The following is a 23016-nucleotide window of genomic DNA, read 5'->3' as shown; positions in this document are numbered from 1 at the left end:
ACGCCGGCCCCGGGCCGGCTGCAGCGGAGCCCGTTTGCGCCGCGCTCGGACCGCTCCGCAGGAAAGGGTCAGTGGTAACAGCACGGGCAGCAATACGCTGTGGGGCGGGCTACGGGACCCGGGGCACCCGCGGGCTCTGGGCTCGGCCCTCTGAGGAGCCCGGCCCGCAGCTGTGACGGCGCGGCCTCCAGCCTCTGCCGCGGGCGGGAAGCGCAGAGAAGGCGCTTGAGGAGCGGCTTGGGGGCTGCCGTAGGCTTTTGTACCAAGCCTTTTCTCAGCAGGACAGGCGTTATTAATTAGAGGACTTAACGAGAGAAAAAAAGATATTTGTATCACTTGGGAATGCTGCGAAAGTCACATGGATTGTACTGTATGGATTACTGCAGCTGCAAGACATCAGTTTGGGCAAGGGCATTGTGCAGAACAGCACACAAAATACGAAATACACATTTGATTGTATGCAAGCTGGTGCATGGGGATGAGCATGTCATCAATGAGAATTGTTATTATTGATTTAGCTATGCAGTCACGCCATTTTCTCTTCTGCTTGCTTTTCACCTTTCCCAGCCTGTCAAATGCAACCTCCCACAAATGCAAACACTGATTTTTCTGCGGGGCTCTACAGCTCCTTTCTCCCGCTCTGATGAGCCTCTTGCGCAGGTCAGGATTAGGGTTACTCACCACTGGGTGAACATATGAGAAGTACACTGTGAGTACCTTAAGGTTTTCTAAAGAGTAAAGAGCTTTGCATAGATAATACTGTAGTTGTTTTCTCTGAATGATAATATTCTCCTGTAGGAATTATATCTTGAAATACTTTTTTCAATTTTCAAACTGCAAGTTCAAGTTGTAAACACAAAAAGATTCTACTTAATAATGTATATAGATCAATGTCATGTGTGGTTGGGTTGTCCTTGTACACACACTTTACTGAAATACTCGAAGGTGTTGTCCAGTCTTTCAATTTAGGGAAATTTACCATTTACTTTAACAAACAGCAGCAACTGTATAAGAAATAGCACCGGGCAATACAATTCATCAAATGTTAGGAAATGCATCTATTTCACTGTTGCCTGAAAAAAAAAACCCCACAAACCTAGCACATGTTAGAAGCTGTATATTTTATAGCATGGACATCTCATTTTTAGATACAAAAATGTTCTAGTACAAAGGATACGTAAGATGCAGTCAATGGTTACAGAAAAATTTGCTAGTTTGTTACATAGCAATTAGTAACCTCGAAAACTGTGTAATGCAGCTTTCTTCAGCCTCTACATATTTAAATGCCTTCTTAGTTTTGCTAGTAGACACAGTGCTTCCATGTTTGTATTTATTCACATTATTAAAATTAAACATACAAGAAAAAATAGAATAATGTGTCAATGAATTGATAATTCTTACCATTAATCAACAATATAGGATGATGTTCAGCCTCTAGGTTTCAACAGCGCCTTCGGGAGGTGCTAATCTCCAAATTAGTTTTACTTGCACAGTTCTATATTTCTATAACAACTATTTTTTTTTAAATTTATATTCTGTGCCCTTATTCTAGTGTTCATGGATTAAAAAAAAGCAGAGTTGTCCTTCATTTTTGGCAAAGAGCTACAATGTCTTCAGGATAAAGAATACTATAGATTGTGCATCTAAACAACAATAAATGTCAGTTGTACCTCAGTAATCCTTGTAATTATTAATTTTAGAGTGAAATTTTTCTCTAGGGACACCTCAAAGGAAAAAAAATCAGCTATTTAACAGTGAATGAAGACTGAATAAACATGTTCGTACTAATAATTACTAATGATTAAGTGTGTGCAAAGAGACCTTGAACTGCTTCCCTACGAACACAAATTTACCTAAATAGGGTGGATTGAGACACATTTTTCTGTGCCATAGATCATGAAATAGCAGGCTGTAAGGATTTTTTTTCATTTTTTTTATTCACAAAGGTGTTAGTAAATGTAATGTATAAATTTGCCAAGTTGAGATTAAAACATACATTATACTGAACAGCCAAGTTACGTTAACAGAGTACCATTATTGTAAGGCTACGCAGTATCTTATATATGTTACATTATATACTTATGTAACTCTACAAGACAATGTATATCACCTCAGAGTATTTTAAAACTAACATGGAACAAGGCAAAGAATAACAATTTAATTTTGTGACTATAAGAGAACAAAACCTTTAAAGCATTTTTGTGAAAGAACTGCGTCTAAATTATGTTTCTCAATTTAAAAAATGTGTCTATGTGCATTTCTTCCTGGAGGAGACCCAAGGTATTTACCATGGATCTCCAAAAATACACCCATGAAAAACAATGAATGTTAAGTTTTCAGTGCCATAAAGTATCTCAATTAAATCTCATGTAGAATTCAGATTGGTCAATAACTGGTTAATATACTCAATGTTTCTCATGTCAGTATCAATGTTTTCTTGGTTTGATTCTGGTAAAATAAAGAAAACCTGACACTGGCAAATATATAAACAGTATCCAAGGCACTTACAATTAAGGAATTTTACCAGTTTTTAGTGTAGAAATCAATTTGATAATGTGTAGATTATTCTAATACTCAGGTCTTTAGTTAAAATACTTTTACTTGCTCATAATAGTACCTACAATGAACTAGGTACTGTACAAATATAGAAGATACGAGGCCTTACTCGAGACCTTCATGTAAAGCTAGGAAAACTATACCATTACACAATTCTAATGAGAAGAATTACATATACATTTGGTTTGTTTTTTTTTTAATATTCCCTGAACTCCATTGTGAATTTTCACCATTTCTATACATCAGGCCCTATTACCTATGCTACGGGGGCAGCAGTCACCTGTCTGTAAGCTGAGCTACATGTTCTGATAGTTCTTTTTGTTTATAATAAACCTGTATTTCCTTAGACTGCGCAAGAGTGGAATATGCTAACAATATTACAAATAATAAATAGTCGTAACAATAAAAGTGGCACTTTCTTAAGGGGGCTTTCACTTGATAATAAATATGACAGCATACAAGTTTCTATTTTTTACTTTTAAGCATGATCACTGAGGCTGACCCCAAGGCTGCTAATGCTGGGTAAGCCAAGAGACACACAAAATGATTCCTCTCTGAGAACATGCGGTGAGCGTGGCACCATGAACAGGTCCACTTACCAGCTCATCTTTCACCGATTCTTTAACCCATTGCCAAAATAAATATAACAAATAAAATTTCAAGGGACCTACAACAAAATTAAAGATATTTTAAATTAAAATCTTGTCCCTAATCCAAAATATACAACAGTTACCATGTGAAACACAATGAGAAACCTTAACAACATGTAAAGGACACTTAGAAAAAATTAACTTCCAGAAATACTCTTATGAAGTATTAAACACTGTCTTAGAGCTCCTGACAGCGAAGCTTAAAGGTTAGACTTCAAATGTTGTCATATGTAGATATGTAGTAGAGCAGCTCATAGAGTAGACTAACATGGCATAAATTATTTACTTACAACTATGTTCAGTGCAATTCAAATTGAGACTGAGTCATGTAGAATACATCTGAGAACTTGCGTAAAAATTCCCCTCTCTGGTAATGCAGTGTTTTTGAGTATGTGGACTAAGATTATATGGAATAGGATAGATTCCTTTGAAAACTGAAACCTACTCCAATCTCCCTGAAGATTTCTGTCTGCTCACACACAGTGGGATAACAATAAAGGGTATTGCTAACTGGTTGCTGATCAGTGCTTGCCCTATAACTTCCAGGACTGTGTTTTTTAGTAAGACATACATTATATGTAGATGCTTTCTGAAATACACTGCAAAAGAATCGTAAATTATTTTGGCAATTGTTTGTGTTTGCCATATCTTTTTACATTGCAGATGAAAAGGAAGAAGGCATTTCTGTTTACAGAGTGGCATTGTGCTTTAATTGGCTTCAGAACAGGTATTTTCTGTTTCTTCTCAGTGTGATCACTTCTGTTTTCTTCAGTCAGGGCTAATGTTTCTGATCCAAATCTGCTACTTAACCTTACATGAAAGACAGACTTTTACCATCCTTCTAATGAAGAGACAGTCCTTATTTCTTCTTTCGAGCTGGCCACTGCTAATAAATCCATCCAATTTATGATTCAAAAAGTTCAGAACTGTTTAATTTGTCTTCTTCATACAGCAAAATATTTTCCATGAGCTTCTTTTTTTGATCATTTATCTTTATTTTCCAAGATGTCTCTCTGGCTAATGCTGAAAAACACAAAAGCCCAAATATTGAGGAAAAAAATCCATATATTGTCTAAGGAATAGATGGTAATTTTAAATTTAAAACAAAACAAAACAGGCTTAGGAAAAAAATCTGATAGAAAACCAGAAAACATTTTGTAGATTTATTGGTAAAATCATAACCAAGGAGAAAAGATTTACTGAAATGTGTTTAGAAGTGGGAAGAAGAACGTAAGCAATTCTGCAGAAGAGAGTAATTTGTCCCTACTATTATAATACTAGAGCACTTTCACAAAGACTTCGGTTATCATAACAGGAGCATGGGCAGTTTTGCCAAAAGCTTGAAGTTCATATGCTTTTGAATGTTCTGCATGCACCCTTCAGATTTATCTAGATTTACCTTGTGAAGAACACGAAGAGTCAAGGTCTGCATTTCTTTGTTGAAAGGTGCTCTGTGCAGTAGGCGCTGTTTCTAAGACGTCATCACTTTTGGTGCATGCCGCATTTCTTTTCTGGAGTCCATTTGCAGGTTTTTCCTGCTTGATCCTGTAATCAGAGGCTGCCATATTTTCTGAATTGTTACAGCTGGTGCTAGATAGCTCATCTGTAGATCTTTCTGAAGGATTCCATATAAAACTACTTGATTCATCTGATTCACAAGGGACCCTTGACATTTGTCTGCAGTAAATGTCAGGTGACACAACTCCTATTAAAGGTGTGCATGGATTGGCACTTGTCAGGATCACTGGCTGTGTGCTGTCCTCTTTATTCTGCCCCACAGAAGGCACATCCATGCTGAGACTAGTTGTCTCATCATCAGTTTCTTCTGGAGTGTTCATGGAGAATCCAGAAGTGCTGCCTCCACAGATGTAATGCTCTCTTAATTTATTTTCAGCTATTTCCATAATTTCAAGCACCTGTTTTTAACAACAAAATCTGTGAATGCAGACTAATTCCTGTACCCCTGCTTACACATATTCTCCTATGTCAACACTCTCAAAAATAAGTAAGGCATGAATTTTGTAGCTTTAGACCTTGCTGTCAAGAAGACTAAAATCTGGGTCCTGTATTTAAAATATTACCTCTGCTATGTTAGAATTCTTCTTTCTCAGACAAAGGCAGATGGCTGAGGCAAAATCAATAGCAGTGTCTTCCAGCAAGTGTCCTGCTTTCCTGTCAAGATATTTACAGCATATTTCCTTGGCAGCTAGCTTTTCAAAATTTTTTCCTTTGGAGTATGAGCTTTCTTTCGCTATTTGAATTTCATCAGCAATCATATCTTTCTGTTCAAAGGAAAGAGATACATTAGTGAAGGCAAAATTAACACAAACATTTATTTCTATCTGAATCACTGAGAATGTAAGTCTTGCCATGTATTTGTTATTATTGCTCCTTAATGGCTGGTTTACAGACCTAAAAGCTTTAAGAATCTCCATTCATGCAGCTGACAGAAGTGTTTGTTTTCAGAGGAGAGAAAAGGCCAAAGGTTTTCTCTGCATGTGTCTAATGTCAAATTCAGTAAAGCAGACCCAGCTCTTCTAGGCTTATGCCCATTTATAGGAATGAAAAATAACCAACACTGTATATAGCAGCATTCTTGCACAGGACTTTTCAAACATTTGTTAATGAAATCAGAAACCTAGGATCATTTATTTTCTGAACCTATTTGAACATTGCTGAATTGCTTGGAAATATTAAGTAAGAATACTATCGTTTTCCCCTCAACAGCAAATCAGAAGGAGCATATCCCATAGAAGGAATTTAGGTGGAGTCTGTTTACATGAAGATGGTGTTAATGGCATTCAGTGAGCCTGGCCAGTTCTGGTTGCTTGTGAAAGTAGTTTGTGTAGTTCTAATCACAGCTTGGGCAATTCCAGCCACTAGTGCAATACATAAACGCCTGATAAACATGATGATAAGCAACTGCAGTTACCGCCTACCCAGGTTTCCCCATTCAGTTTGGCTCATAATACCTCTTTCTGGCACATAAAACATGCAGCAGCATTTCAGCACAAAGCCTTGTCTCTTAAATAAGCATGTATTTAAACACCAATTATTCTGGAGTATCTCCTAATATAATCGGGCCAGCACTCACGAGTGTGGTATGTGAAATGGGAATATGCATTCTGCTTCTATCTAAAGGCAGGTAGGCTATTGATGTTAATGGAACCAGGACATGGCTTTTAAACATCCCTTCTTCAGGATGTGTATAGCAGACTGCAAATAACAAACTGTATTTATATAAAATGAAAATTCATTTTATGAAAGCAACCCCATTCATTCATGTTGGTATTCATTATTCCTGCTTTTTCTTACCAGATAAATAGGGTGTCTTCCTTCATCCAGTGCTTTAATCCCTGTCAGTATCTCTGCTAAGATCTAGAAAGTATATTTGAAAGATAAAACAATTTGTTCAGAATTAATTCTATTTTTAAAAATGAGTTTTGTAACTAAAGAAATGTTGAACTGCCAGGGCATTTTGAAATTATATTTTTACTTCAGATGGCTTAACAATGCCAGATATGGGCAATCTTTATGACACTGTACCTCCAGAGCCAAGTCCAAATTTTATAGTTAGGTACAATAGATATTGTTGAAACAAAGGATGAGAAGAAAGTCATTCTAAATCTAGATAAGAAATCACACTGAACAGAGTAACTTCCTATTTAAATGGAAACACCTGGAGACAGGTGACATCATAGACTATCAATTATTTTAGCTGAAATTCCAAATTAACAGGTGATGTTTGTAGCACTTCATGTGGCAAATCTGCAAGAATTCTGAGAACCTAACTGCAGTCTTTCTGCTACTCTTTTTTTAAAAACAATCCACAGTAATAATTTTTTTGTAACAAGAAACAATTTTATGTTGTTCAAAAGATTCACCTCACTTTGCCACAAACTGAAGTATATTTGGAGTGTGAACATAATTAAAAACAGGATTTCAACACATTATATAATCAGCAACTATGATATGAAATTGCCGGCAAAACAACTGTATGAGGCACATGCTCTTATATCCAATTGCCTGTCTAGAAGCACCGAAGAATACAAGAGAAAATGGGAAAAAGGCAACGTACCACACCACAGCCAAATATATCAACTTTTTCTGTTAACTGCCCATGTCTGATAAAATCTTCCGGCAGATAAGTAAGAGAAGCTTGTAAGACTTTAGTTTTCATCATAGCATATTCTGACTTTTTATCAACAGAATACAATCGCAGACCTGAATGTCCAAGCTTTGGTATAAAGTTTTCATCCAACAAGACGTTTGAGCTAGTGATAAAGAAAGACAAATAACAATATTGATCAAGTAATTACTTTAACTTGAGGTAAAGAATTACAGTTTTACACTTTTAAAGTTAAGCGCTGAAAGTTTCCAGCATTTGGCCTGCTGTGTATGAATGAAAGGATAAAGAACGGTGGAAAGGGAGAGGGGAAAGAACAAGCACTCCAAAAATTACTTCAAAAGAATATATTTCCATCATTTATAAAAGAGAGACAGAGTAAACATAAAACAGTAAACACCCTACAGAACAAGAGATAGCAGAAAGATACTGCAAATGGATTTCAAAATCGCATAAGCTTTCAGCCATTATTGTTAAAGAAATCCTGGAATTAACAGGTGACCAAGGAAGTGCTGATATGCCAAACCCCTCACCTTTTGATATTCCCATGAAGAATTCCAAAATTATGTAAATACTCTACAGCTCGGATGAGTCCTGTGGAAATGCTAATTCGCATCTCCCAAGTCAGTGGAGCAGAATCATCCTGCAAGGAAGTGAGGAAAAAAATGGTATTTTATAGAATAAAAAACTGTGAGACATTTGTAGTTTTGAAAACCAAAGACTCGGTTTTAGTCCCAATCAAAACTCCTGCTGACCTAAATCAGAAGTTTGGTCCAAGGCAGAAATTGATGATTTCTAGGCCAAGGAAGGAACCTATTCTTACATATTGTGCTGCACATTTTGCCTGCCATAGGACACAGTGAGATAAGGATACAGCAAGGATCACGCTTGTCCAAAGCATCAAGTACTGGCCATTACTGAGGCATAGCGCTGGTTTTGATGGATTGCTTTTCTGATGTTTCTCTGCCCTATGTCCTCCTCTGCAAATGCTCTTTCAGTAGGTGTGAACACCTCAAACTGTTCTCCCTTAAACCCTTGTAAAACTTCATAGCACATTATGCCAATGAATATGATGATGGATTATACAGAAGCATATTCCCAAATCCAATGAAATATTACAATATGAATAGACGCATTTTGCAGATTCCTTATTACTTTAAAAATCTAAAGGCTGCACAGCAGGAACTTCCTGTTGACCTGATCTGCTTTGCAGTAGAAAAACTGGAAAAGAGCTGCAGCCTTTCTAGTACTTGCAGTCAAGATATTTGGGCACTTTTTTTTTTTTTTGGCCGTTGCTCAGAATTCAAAGAGATAGAATTGCTTTCCATACAATAACAGGACAGGACTTGTAATCGCAGATAGATAAGAGACCCAGATTATTTGCTTACTTGACACTGAAGTTTGTTTTGTAGTGATCCGTTAGGCATGTATGGGTATACCAGACAGTGCAATCCAGTTTCTACTGAGAAACCCAGCAGCTGTAAAATGTTGACGTGACAACACCTGCAGGCACAGATCAACAATGATTTGCAAATGAAGTAAGAGCAACACAGAAAAATACATTCCTGAGCTGAAATAAATTCCTAAATTCAAGGCAACTGGGAATTGTGTTCTGCAGCTGGAAGCACAGAATGGCCCTGCGCAGGACCGCAGAAGGCTAACTAACCTAGCAGCAAAGAGAGAGATCATTATAGCGCAGCCCTGTTCTGAGCAAGTAGGAGGGATACAAAGCTCCAGAAGGCACCGCTTCCTCACCATCTCAAGGACTGGCAGAGCGGCTGCGTTTGCTCAGCAGGGACCTGCAGCATCACCAGGAGGCATGCTGTCTCCCCAGGGCTCCTGCAAAGGCAGCGCGTAACCCCACTGTCCCCAGACCAGCACGGTGCCAGGGAGACAGACACATCAGTCTTAAACTAAACACATGGGCAACAGGCCACATGGAGGATATGCACAGACTGCATTTGAAAGCCAACACTTACCGAAAGCAAATCTGTACTTCTGTATGAAAGAATCTTTGGGTGGAATTTGGGCTTGTGCATTCCATCTGAAAAATGAAAACATGCAATAGAATGTCAATAGTAATTATTAAGATGTTGCATTTATACAGATCTTTTAGTCTCCAGATGACAAACTCCTTTAGAAAAAGGCAAGTATCACTGATGGCAACTTTGTGTCAAAGGCAACAATTAATTGAAAATTAGAACAAAAACCAGTGTAAAGACACCTCTGATCCAATCATCAATGCAGGCAGCTACCTTGCAGGCTACCATGGGTAGAGTTAATAAAACTACTCACATGAGTAAAGTATCTCTCACATGCGTTTCCTGAACCTAGGTTTACTTACTTTACATCATTTCCTTTTTACCTCTCCTCTTGTGTAGCCGTTCTGGTTCCTTGCCCATACAATATTAAACAACAACTGCTAATGTTCAAGAGATACTAATAACATACCCCCTTCAAAGAAAAAGAAAAGGTGGAGTACTTGCCTCTTTCAGTCTTTTGATGACATACACTATGTTGTTCCTCTGACCTTTGTAGACATCTGCAAATGTACCTTCACAAATTCTGTTCTTGTCACTGAAACCATTTGTGGCATTAGTAACTTCCCTCTGGCTCCACAAAAGACTCCCGCTGGGGAGATCAGTCATTGTCTCCTGCCGAGGAGTAGAAGAGCTGCAAGGCTACACATTTGTACAAGAAACAAGTTTATCTCATGAAAATTCATATGCCTTTTTCCTTCTTTCAGGTGTCATGTTTTCTTTTCCATGATTTAAGCAATCACTGATTGTTGAAAGAAACTGTGAAAGGTACTGTGCAATCACTCATTAGGGTTTCCCTCTGTAATACCTGTCTTGATGTGTTTTGCTGATGTAAAAATTTTGCATAGTAGAAGAGACTTGAAAACAGTTACCAATGTGCATTTCCACCTTTCCCAGAAAACAGGCTTAGTTTTGTTTAAAAGTCCATATATTTATTTGAAGTGATGTTAGTTTAAGTTACAAAAAATAATTAATCTTTATGGCTGGGGCATATATGAAGAAACAGTTGGATCAGAAAGTAAGGTCCCTCATAATGTATTTAGGTTCTGGTAGGAACTTCATGTCTACTTCTGAAGCATCTGGTGTTGCCTGCACAGTAATTTGTTGCTTCCAGTGTGGCAAGTCCTAATGCCAATTGTTATCACAGCTCCGGTATAGCCTAATCATGCAGCTTTCACAACCTTAATGTTCTCCAGACTTGAGAAAACAAAACATTAACTCCCTCTCAAGAAACTCTGAAACTACTGCATCCTTTATAGCAATCTTCTCTTCTGGCTGGTACTCTTGAACCATGTTATTTTGGAAGAGTTTAAAGTCTTAAAACACGATCTTCTTTAAAAAAACTTGAACAAAATGAACTAAAGAAAACAGGTGTCCTGGTTTCAGCTGGGATAGAGTTAATTTTCTTCCCAGTAGCTGGTACAGTGCTGTGTTTTGGATTTAGCGTGAGAATAATGTTGATAACGCACTGTTATCACAGTGTTATCACTGATAACACACAGTTGATAAACTGATGTTTTAGTTGTTGCTGAGCAGTGCTTACACTAGTCAAGGACTTTTCAGCTTCCCGTGCCCTGCCAGCGAGAAGCTGGGAGGGGGCACAGCCAGGACAGCTGACCCAAACTGGCCAAAGGGATATTCCATACCATGTGACATCATGCTCAGTATAGAAACTGGGGGGAGTTGGCTGGGGGGCGGTGACCGCTGCTCGGGGACTGGCTGGGCATCAGTCGGCGGGTGGCGAGCAATTGCATTGTGCATCACTTATTTTGTCCACTGGGGAGGTGGGTGGAGTGAGCGAACGGCTGTGTGGTGTTTAGCTGCCTGCCGGGTTAAACCACAACAGGCCAAGACAGAACCATGATGGGACTAGAGTCTGCATGTGGATCTGGGAAACACTGAGAATGCACAGGACAGATCTAGCTAGACGGACTCAAAGACAAGAGAGCTATAGGGAGGAAGGAACAGGAGACTGTGTGCTGAAATCATTAGGAACATGAGAAAAACTTTTCACAGTGAGATGGTTAAGCACCGGAACAGGGGCTCAGAGAGGTGATGGAGGTTCCATCCTTGGAGATTTTCAATTGTCAGCTACACAAAGCTCTGGGCAACCGACTTAAATTTGATACTAGCCCAGTTTTGAGCAGAAACCACATTTTAAGTATAAAATTAAACTAAAAGAAGTATGCCATTCTGACTAGTCAGTGGTATTTATTGCACTGTCCTGCGATCACACCAGAAATGTTAAGCCCTCTGTAAAATCTATACTGGAAATTCCTTCAAAATTAATTGCTATTTGCAGGCATGTTATACATGCTGAGCTATGCAGTATGCAATATTGTTAATTTTTTCCCTCACTTGTCCTTCACTGGCCAAAAAAAGTGATGTAAAGTCTAAGTAATCATCTCAGTGAAGCATTAGTATTATATTCAGTCCAAACAAATTGTAATCAAGCCCCACTTTTTCACTAGATCTATATTTTATACAAGTAGAGGGATAAACTTTAATTGAAAAAACACAGAATGTCATAAAGACAATTTTCATTGTTACGATCAATGAGTACTAAAGGGATTTACCTTCACACTTGATGAGACAGAAGGATTTGACTGTAAGGATTTCAAAAGGTCTCTTGGGGGAGGTGGTGGAGAAGGGAGTGAATACAAGGCTCCTTCAGAAACAGCACCTGAAATTGAAATAAAAGCATTGAAAATACACCTTATTTTTATAATACCACAGACTGTGACTAATCATGAAGGTCTGGGGTATTTTGTTGAATTTCCTAACCAGGGATAATCTGTGACAAGCTGTCAAAATGTGAAATACTGTGTGAAGACAGGGGGCTATTTTCCTGGTTCCTCTTTGCAAGATGACTACGCAGAGCTCTCTAGTCCTGGCTCGGGGACATAGAGCTCCCTACGTCTATACTGTTGGTCAGACGCTCTCCTCAGTATGTCCTGTGGTTCTGCTCCCTCCCTTTTCCAGGCAGAGGGGCCTGCTGACCCGTGCATGGCTCTCTTCTGGCCTAGATTTATTTTGCATGGAGAGAGGGACATGGGGCAGGACATATATGCACTGATCTAGTCTTAGTATGGAGCGAGGATGGGACCAGGGTGTTCACAGAGACCTGGGAAATGTCTTGAGATCCCACAGGATAGATATAGCCAGCATCTCTCAAGGCCAAGAGAGCTATAGGAAGGAGGAACAGGAGGCCGTGTGCTAAAGTTAGGAATAAAAAGCTCAGGAGACAACAGTGCTAGGAAAAAGGCAAATATTCGTATGTGACCATTTTGAAGAGCAATATATTCATTATACCGTACTGAAAGTGAATGGAATGCAGTCTTGTCTATATGGTCATTTCAATGTTAGAGCAAATTCAGAATCTAGTACTCTACTTACTACCTGCTGGTGATACTCCCAGATGTGAAGAGACTGGTGATGGCAACAGGCTTATCTCATTTTCTCTCTCTCTATTTTTGTTTTCTGTGGGAGTTAAAGATATGTTCTCCTGTTTCTGTGGCTCTACCAGCTGTTCTTTTTCAGAGTTGGTAATATTAGAGGCTGATGTCCCTTCAAAAGAGAACAAAGGAAAGATGAAGATTACCAGGGAAAATAGAGTCTGACTCTAATCAGTTATCAGGAAATAACCCTAGTCAGGAAAACAGACTGTAAATTAACATGAACATTAAAATGAGCATTCAAGCAATTTAATGTTAAATTGCTGGAATACTATTGGTATTTAAATTCAGACCACATTCATGACATTAACTACTACTGAGAATGAATAAGAAGTGATATCTTCAAACAAATACCAGTGATGACTATGCAAAAGATAGATAGCCTCTTACAATAAGAAATTAGCAATTATAGTATATTTATTTTGTCATTTTCTATGTAGCATCCTTCAGCCAATGATCTCAAATCACAAATATCTCCCAGCCTAAAGAAGGCATCTAGTTCTTTTAATTGTCATGGGACTGAGAGGAAGTTTGACAGAATTGTATTGGTTTTAGTCCGCTAAATATTTTAGGACTATTTTCAGTTGTGTGGTTTTAGTGTCATGACCATGCTCATTCCCAGAAAACACTTTCTTACATAGAACTATTTGCAATAAGGAATCCTACTTTTACTTATGAACAGAAAAAACCAAACTGGAGACAATCTAGGGAAAACATAAAAATGGGCAAAGGTCAAGACTTACTTACATATATACTTACTTACTGATATATAAGGAAAAGTTAAAGGCCAAATTATTGATTCACTACAGCTCTAAAAGATTCTATGTTGTATACAGCTTGGCAAAATCTCAGAATCAGGCCTGAAAAAGCAACTTGAAGTCTGGTTAAAAGAAGTACAAAAATGCTTTCAGCGTACAGGGACTTGAAAAGTATGTACATCTTAGAGGGAATTATTAAAATTAGATTAGGCTACAGTTAGGATGGGAAAAAATAAAGTAAAAAAAATTCAAGATTCTGTGATATACAAGGCTCTCAAAATCTCCTGAAGAAGCAGCTGAATTCTTATCTGTGAATACGTTTAAAACTGATGTTGAAAAGGAGCTTGGAAATGCCCAGTGTGCACCGGGGGTGATATAAGGACTTTCTACTGCCTGATAACAACATTTTCCTGGTTGTAGTTCTAAACTTTTGTTTCTACCTGGCACCTTTCTCAGCAATACATTTAGCATTTTCTTAAAAATCAAAATTAATGTTTTATTTTTATATAAAAGAAAATAAGCACAAGTATTAATACAAGGGGTTTTTGTCACGCTGTTTTATCAGCTTTGTATCTTAAGCATGGTGGTGATCTTGGAATCAAAAGCCACAGGCCTCTATTTGCATTTGGAATCAGATAATAGCTGTGTGTTATTTTTTTTGTACAAACAAAGCATTGAGAGTATCTGAAACAAGCAGGAAGTGGTATGTTTCATTTATAATCTGTGCTACTTATAATAAACCAAGATTCAGTAGAACTGTTTAAGAGAAGACAAGCTATGACAGTTTCAGCGTACTAAGGTTTGAAGAGTAGGCGTATATGAAAAGCAGTAATGGTAGAAGGGGGCATGTTCACGTCAGGCAAATTTTTTCCTTTGACCTCTGTTTGGGGTTTGTATCCACTTTCTTCAATGTCATCTATGAATGCAGGTTTGAATGAAACTAGATCTTAAAATGAAAACTCAGAAAAATCAGGTATGTTTCTTTATTACTGTGTCAGAATGCTACAAAATCCCAAATTTTACGGGTTTTTGAAATTAGCTATCGAACAGTCTGCAGGCCTTTAGTCAAAACTGACAGTCCCTGTATTCTGCAGTTGTTGACTTTTTCCTCCTGTACTTTAACGTAGAAGTTTCTAAAATTAGAATCACTTCCCTCTTTCAACCTATTTTTCAGGGTTTTTCATGAATTTTGCAACTTCCTGCACATCAGACAAACAGGTCACCACTGAAGCTAAAGAACTGACATAAGAAAAAAATATTCTTATGGACATTCAGAAGTGGGACTAGAGTAGTGCAAGAAATTGTTGAAGGGAGGTAGAACTCGCCTGGAGGTAATCTGCCAGCAAAACATCTACCTGTGTGTTGTGTCTGATTCCTTTAAGTCAGAACGAATAGAATTATGGTGATGTTAGGACCACTTAGTTTTCTGAAGTGCCCAATAGAACAAGCAATGTATTCTCCATATCTGCCCAAGAGGAATCACCTGAGGAAGCATATTCAGATACAGATAAAAAAAGAGAAATAGAGGGTAAAGACTTCAAGGATTTATGTAAACCTAAAAAGATCCTGCTAGAAATCACTTCTGCTTATGACTGAGCACACAGTGGAATGCCCGTATTGGGTTAATTTCAGAAAAAAGTAACTACTTCCACATGGCAGAACAACAAAATAATCCAGACTTCCTGCCACTTAAATTAATATGAAGTTTTGCTATGGACTTCAATATAAAAGACAACTATAAGAAGCTTTTTAAAAAGATCATTTCATTGTAGTTTTGCAATTTATACATTTGAAGTGATCTGGGACAAAAATTAATATTGATCATCCAGAAACATAACTAAAAATTGATCACTCCACAGGATTTGTCTCATCCATCCTCTTTTAAACTCTCTTTATCTGGCCTTCATATTGCTTTACAGAATGCAGAGTCAAAACCAAAATCACTTCTAACTCCTTATGAAGCCCTTCATGGAACAGTCCAATATTGTAGCTCACCCATTGTCACAAAGGAAATCAGAGAAACAAAGGTATGTTAGATCTATTACATCAGTTCAGTGTCTTAATGAGCTGAATTGCCTATGTCCATTTCTTGCCATGACCTCTTAATACTTACTTTCCCTATTTACTATCTAGCCCGCAGAAATCATTATAAAGACCCCTGTTTACTTGCATCAGCCAACTACAATTTTTAGAAACCAAGCTTTTCCTTAGAAATCACAAAGTGTACTCCTCCAGCCTGGAGGAAGTTGATCGGGTTTTATTTTTAACAGGGGGAAAACCCTCAGTTTTTGCAGCTTGTGGCAAGTGAAGTCCAAAAAGTCTCAGAAATGTTTTTGAGAAAGTTAAAAAAAAAAAAGAAAAAGGGAAATCACAGAAGCACAAGAGAAAGCAGGTAATCCCCTCTTACACCAGAGGCTGAAGTCGGGTGCATATTGCGCAAGCTACAGTGATACTGACATACCACTTAAAAGTAAACCAGACAAACAGGATGATGATGAATGTTTCTGTGCAGTGATGATGATTATTTTCGTCTGTGTTGTATCTTTATTTTTAATGGCAATGTTGCTGGAAGCTGCTCTTGGATTGGAAGCCCAATTGTTTGCATTTTACATAATCAGACAGACAAATCTTACTTGCTTCTTGTGTAAGCAATCTTGTCAGGGGCTTTAAAATGCTGCCTCTCAGGATTTGATCCAGTGCCATATCCTGGCCTTTGCACACAGGACCAGGCCTAATGCTCAGAGATCTTCTGGGCGGCCTCTGGGTTTCCAGGGGGTTGTTTTACTGAATGTGCTATACATCAGATTGAATCCAACAATGTTGTGGTTTGCAAGCAATAGCTCTCTGAAATTAAATACACAAAGCTTCACTTGGAGTTATTCACCACCGCAACGTGCTGAACTAATCTCAGTTTGAAATCTACTCATGGTCTTGTTTTAAAGGCCTGTAAGAGAAGAGGAAACCCTCTCCTTTGGGGTAAAAGCAGCAGCATCTCAGTTGTTATAACAAGTAATTTTTCTAAGCTCTTTGAACTCATTTTTTGCAAAAATGGCAAAATTAACCCACATGGGAAAGAAAAGGCATCATACTTAACTGAACAAAGCCAGCCTTTTCCATGACAGATAAAAATTACGTTGAAAATTGTGGCTGCTATTATGTAGTGGTAAAAACATTCAGTAACTTTTCAATTTCAGTTTTTATGTTTCTTGGAAGGAGAATACAGTTTTTTTTTTTATTAAATCACAATGTATAAAGTGGGATTACAGAAATGTCAGTGACCTCTGTAAAGGAATACACTGAAATAAGCCAGCCGTAAACAAAGGTGGGCCCCAGAATGCACTCTGGCAGGGAAAGAAGGCAAGGACTGTAACTAATTAAGAGTTTAAGGTGTGGTAGGTTATATACTGTGTTATATAAGAGCACCCAGAAACTCTCTTTATGGACTAGGAATCAACTGAGTTAAATACTGAACAGGCACAGAGCAGAAGTGTCATCACATCATGGAAGTCACCCCTCTACTCCAGAGTATCCATAAAAATACCATTATCAGGGAGCCAGGCTTATTGCATTGGTGATATCTAGATCAGATTTATTCAATGTATAATTATAAAAAAAAAAATAAAAATCAAGGTTTTGTTTTCAGTCCTGTCCACTCAGACTGGAACCTCAAAGTCACAGTCACTGTGACTAAATTAACGATTGGATATTACTGATATACAAATTAAAACTGTACTGATATACAAATTAAAACAGATTCGAGTTCACTTTCCTGTAGCTTGGTTTGCTTTGCTGAGGAATGAGGAGTAAGAATTGTTAGAGTCTCCTAAGCTGAATGCTGTGGCTGAATTCAGTCAGAAAGTGGATCTGCTGAATCAAAAGGCTGCATGCCAAAATTAGTTATATTAACTGAGCAATGCTCTCGTTGGGGTCTGTGGTGGTTGTATTTGATGTACTAAGACAGAATTTGCTTGAAGGTTGCTTGCGCCGTAGTACTTAATAGTCTCTTTTAAAAAAAAAAGAAAATAGAAATGTAGAATACCATTGTTAAAAGATTTTTTTCTGCCATACCAAAATGAAGGTTAAAAGTCATGCTAATGCCAGGAAACTACAGAAAACCAGCAGTGCTACACAAAGAAATGCTGTGGCAAGAAACGCATGATGCATTATTGGACTTTCCATGAGAAATTACTCTAGCTGCTGTGCAGCGAATGCCAGCTGCAGCTCTGGCTGCTGGCGGCCCTGCCCTGTGGAAGCAGGCTGCTGTTTCGCAACAGCCGCTCATGATGTAACTCAAAACCACCCCCGCTGCTGACAGCTTCCCTGTCACAGAATGTGAAAAGCAGGTGGTGCTCCCGCACATTTTCCACCTGTGGAAGCATACGCCCTCATAAGCTTTGAGCGTTTCCCATAGGCACCCGGATAGTAGGTCTCTAAGCATTTTTGGCCACATAACAAAAATCTGTAATTTTTCTTTCTAGTAATTCTCTATGGAGAACTGGCAAAATTCATACAAACATCTGATTTCCAGAAAGTAGATTTTGGGTGGGAATATGTGTGAAAAGGGGAATGTGGTCCACTCCCAACTTTTTGGGGCAACTCAATACAGAAAGACAGTATGTTGTCCAGGGTTCAACAGATTTCGTGGTAGAACTGGACTACGGTACAGTTTGGCTTACAAAAATGGACAGCTGCAATTTAAACATAATTTTCAATGGAGAAAAATGGAAAGGAAAATTATATTTAAAACTATTGTGATTTCTATATGGCAATTGTTTACCTTAACTTGGCACACTGAGTTCAAACTCTAATCATCCTACCTCAAAAAGATAGATCTGAAATAGAGCAAACTGGAGATAGGTGAGAATAGCATGCAAAGAGTTAGAAAAGACTACAGTTGTTTAATTTATGGAGGGATTGAGGAGAACATATGATAGGAATAGAGAAAATATGAAGTGAGATAAAGAAATAGTAATGTGTGTAATCAATAAACCATTTCTCCTTTTCATAACCTTTTTCTTATGGCGCAGGAAAGCAGGCTGCGTAGGCAAAACTGATCATATGTTTTTCTACTCTTAGTTTGTTGACAATTAGAGTATGATGACAAAATTTCACTGAGAAACAAGAATGTATGAAAAATTAAAACATTCATGATTAAACTCTGTTTTGAAACCTATCTGATGCATGAAAGTACCACCTCTGCTTCAGAGCACAGCCAATCTCTCTTTGGCACCTCCCGAAGCATCTAAAATGGCCACTACAAAGGTGGGATGATGAACTAGAGGGACCAGTGATTCCTCCTCTATGTCACCTCTTCCTTTCCCACCACAAATTTTATTTGGGAGAGTAGAAAATCACAATCAGTGGAGAAATTTTAGAATTTGAGCATGAGACTCCCAGCAAAAAATTTCTTCAGCTCGCAAGACAGATTTACTGTATTGGATCTAGGTGCTCTAAGAAGCAGCACAGACTCCCCGCGGGAGGAAGGGGCAGCTACTCACAGTCCAGAATGACTTGAGCCGCTCGGTAGAGCTGCAGTCCTTGCAGCAAGTCCAGGAGCTGCTGCACTGTCGCCAGCCTCACTCCCCACCACCACATGAGCTCTCTTGTTATGCTGATGCCAGTCTTCTCCATGCACTTTATTTTCCGTAGCTCTGTTTGATCAGTTATCACATAGGAGGCTAGTGGGAGACAATGGATATTTCTGTTTAAAAAGTAGAAAAAACAAGCAAGTGCAAGCAGGGAAAGCTAAGATACGATACACACTTTGCTTTTTCATTTGCACACTTTTAAAAGGAAGGATCACAATAAATTAGCTATGTGGACCTGAAGAAAATTCAGTTCCTAAAGTAAGATATTCCTTTTATTCCTTCGACTATTCTGGAGAAAATGTTGTTATATCAGAGACCCAAAAAGAAAACCCAGTCACGCTTTTCAGCATATTTTCCCCATAATCTTCCTTCACCTTAATACTTTGTACCAAAATAAGTTCAGATTAAATTCCTGGTGTGATCTCCCAAAATAGGTAACGGAAGTCAATGGTGAGACTGTACGCCTGTCTACATTACTAAATACCAATATTATGATAAGCCAAATAGTAGCTGAATCATCTGGATGTCAGATAAAGCTATCAGTGAAATGCAGCTATTTTGAAGAGCAGGAGATACTGTGCTAAAGCTGACCCTACATAATTTGTCCTGATTCCTGAATGCACACAGTATGCTGGTAACCCCCTCCGTACTCTTCTCAGCTCTCTTACTGACATGTAACCCCCCTCCCCTTATTTAGCTCCCACTAAATCTGATGCACCTGGCCACAGCGTAAGCGTGCTTCTGTCTGTGGGACGGGAGGCGGCAGCCCCAGCTCCTTACGGCAGAGGGTCCGGGGAGCGAAGCCAGGATGAACTGTGCTGAAACAGCGGTTTGTGACACACAGTCACCTTGTCACTCCATCCTGGGATTTTGTGTAAATTCAGCTGTGCTCATTTGTGGTCTCCAGGGGCTGGTGGAGATACCCACCAAAGGTGCCTGTCTGACTCAGCCCCTCTCAGCTGACCAGCACCTGATGTGCTTCTTGCTTAGCCTGAAGGAGGGAGGCTTGGGGGTCGGGGTGTGTGTGTGTGGAAACAAAGATTCCCCAGTTCACACCTCAGCTGGCTTTAGAAGGACATTAGACATACAGTTTTATGCATCTGAAGATAGCGGAGATGAATCCCACCCTAGGTCAGCAAGTTTAACTGGAGTAAGAGTTTACTCAGCAGAGTCAGTGAAGTCTTGAATGAAATTAAATCATGTTAAATAAAGGAAGGTAGGCCAACTAAGAAAAGATTCAGGTTAGAATTGTTTGGGCTGGGATACAGAAAAAAGAATAAAAAACTCAGGAACTACATTTTCCATACTTATTAACTGGACACGGCCAGGACTGAGAAAAATAGGGGCATTAAGCATGAGGAAATATACATGAAGTGAAGGAAGAAAGAAAAAAATAGAACATATAAGCACATGTGAGGAATGTTGTGAAAACAGGCAAGCAGTGAGAAGTAGCAGAAGATAAAGTGTTAACGGAGAGGGGAGTGCAAAAGATAGAGGAGAGCGAGGGGAGGGAGCCTGGCTGCCAGGGCGAAACCAAGGGAACACAGAAGTCTGGAATTCCACCTATTAATCAGGTTTCGCTTGGTCCCGAAAACAGACTGGTGCACGGGAATTCCCTGTCTACAGGATGTGCTCGTCTGCGCGCTGGGGAACGACTTGGCCAGAGGCCCTGCCTGGGGACAGCTGCGTACCTCGCGGCCTTCGACCACAAGTCCTAAAGGTGCTGCCGCTCCCTGTACCCCCATCGCCACCCCATCAGCTCGGGGAGAGCCAGCCCTGCCGCCAGCCCACCTGCCCCGCTGCCCCCCTCTCACCGAATCGCATCCAGTCGTAGTCACTCAGGCAGTCCATCTTCTGGCAGAAATCCTCCAGCACCCAGGCAGGCATGCTGTGAATGTACAGAGCCAGGGGGGAGCCCCCTTTCGGGGCTAGGGGTGGCTGCTGCAGGGTCATTGCTTCGCAGTCCCTCTCCGGAGAGTCCTTTGTCCCCACTGCGGCCATCAGCAGCGGCTACACATGGTGCACGCCCAGGGCAAGGACTATGGCTACAGGCAGTGACGCTCACCAGTCTCTGCCTCCTCTGCGTGCTGTGGAGCGTAGATTTTCTCCAAAAGCTTCCTCTTCTCGAAGGGGCTGGCCTTGACAGCCTGTCCCCACCCCGGCCCGACTTGTTCTTTGCTGGAGGAAGAGCCAAGTCACACAGGCAAGCGTTTCTTGGCAGGGTCAGACCACACTTCACTGCTTCCTGCTCTGGCTGACGTCAGGCCCCGGCCCCAAATGCAAGTCAGATTTTCCTTTCCATGTGTGCTTATTGCTCCAGCCTGGTTTCCAAATCACAAGTTTCACGTGATGGAGGTGAAAGACGCTTTCCTGCATGTTATGCACAGCTGGTATTGCCGACAGGCTGTGCAACAGCTGCACAGATAAAGTGAGGTCAGGTGTGTAGGTCAGGAGCGGCGCCCGGCAGAGCCGGCTTGCCTGCTCAGCCCAGACTTTGGCCACGTCTCCAGGGCAGCCAGCTAATGATTTGTTCACCCATATAGGTATGGGGGTGGGTGTGTGTTTTTAAACGTAGATCCCCCTAAGAGCTACACCAACCATGCTCCCCACTGTGTTGGGTGCTGTACAACTGGGGATTGAGAAAGTTTCAAAGATCTCACAGTATCTAAGAAAGAAATGCGTACCAACAAAGAGGGCAGTAAAAAGCACTGCCAGCTAATACTGAGCAGTGATCCTCCTGCCAGTCTGACTGTTGCCAGGATTTTACAATCACTGCAGTGTATAGGATTTCACTTATTATATGTAGGATGGTAGCAGATGCAGGGAGCGAGAAGTAAAAAAAAACATCAAAAGTGGTCATATGACCAGGTCTCGCTCATCAAGGATTAGGTTTAAAATATGTTCTTAAAGTCAGCAATTTTTCTAAATTTTTAGTCTTTCCCCTTTTTTTTTTCATATTTAACTTGCTTTTGCTAAAAATTTGTAATTAATTAATTTGCCAGTGTACATGCTACAAATATTTCTGGCAAAATGATCTACTTGGAGAGCCTTATAGCTGTACCTCTGCCATCATGGGACAGTTTGCAACACATAATTGTAACCCATTCCTCTTTCTCTTCTTTTTGTTCATATTTAGCCCTAGGTCTTTTGTATTAATTGCAAACAGTACTGTAAGTTTTGAGAGCTTTTAATTTACTATTTCTTTATAATCTGCATATATTTTACAGTACAGCTGACTTGTTTTCAGTATCAAACTTTCAAACTTTGGCAGTTACTTCTTGCCTCTGAAAGCATGAACCTTTCAAGTACCATTAAAAGTAACAATGAATTTCTCTACCCCCACTACGGCAAGGAAAAGCTGAAAAATGTGATATTAATGTAGCTACAAGGTCAAAAGACAGGAAAAAAACCTAAACAAAAATATCCAAAGTGTATTATTATTTAAAATATCACCATTCAAAGATTGCCTTGGGACCTAACTGCTTTAGCAGTAGTACTATTTCAACAATAATAGTTAAATTTATGTTTTTTCCCCCTCCCTTTTCCCCGCTTACTGTCCCTCTGACACATACCTAGATTCTCTGTCATGGGAAGACGATCAGAGCATCTCTGAAAGTCACGTAAGATGAGATTGAAATTTGTGTTGCAAAGAATTGGATAAGCAGGAAGAAAGGACACTTCTTTCCCTTGGGTACTGGAAAAAAACCTGAAACCTTTTGGACTATTTGCCTCATGGGAAAACGAGGGGAAAGAATGCATCTAACTGTGCGTACGGCTTCAGTCTCGCACTAAATATTGTATGTAATAAAAGGTTTTACAAGGGAACTGAAATTTACTTTTTCAA

General features: G+C 39.4%; 1 protein-coding gene across 1 annotated transcript; it reads right to left on the bottom strand.

Moving 5' to 3' along the window:
• Window positions 1-3214: 3214 nt before the first annotated feature.
• IRAK2 (interleukin-1 receptor-associated kinase 2) lies at window positions 3215-21125 on the bottom strand. Its single transcript, XM_009320096.1, has 13 exons — window positions 20987-21125; window positions 19083-19262; window positions 12770-12938; window positions 11948-12062; window positions 9819-10013; window positions 9312-9376; window positions 8721-8835; window positions 7866-7975; window positions 7285-7480; window positions 6522-6584; window positions 5288-5488; window positions 4606-5122; window positions 3215-4229 (listed from the first exon to the last, which is right to left on the bottom strand). Exons 1-13 carry the CDS (start codon window positions 21123-21125, stop codon window positions 4111-4113), a joined length of 2184 nt encoding a protein of 727 aa, XP_009318371.1. The 3' UTR covers window positions 3215-4110.
• Window positions 21126-23016: the final 1891 nt, after the last annotated feature.

Source organism: Pygoscelis adeliae, unplaced genomic scaffold (assembly GCF_000699105.1).
Source record: "Pygoscelis adeliae isolate BGI_AS28 unplaced genomic scaffold, ASM69910v1 Scaffold302, whole genome shotgun sequence".
NCBI classification, from domain to species: Eukaryota; Metazoa; Chordata; class Aves; order Sphenisciformes; family Spheniscidae; genus Pygoscelis; species Pygoscelis adeliae.
Note: the sequence above shows the minus strand (reverse complement) of the source record. Positions and strands in the feature narration are given on the sequence as shown.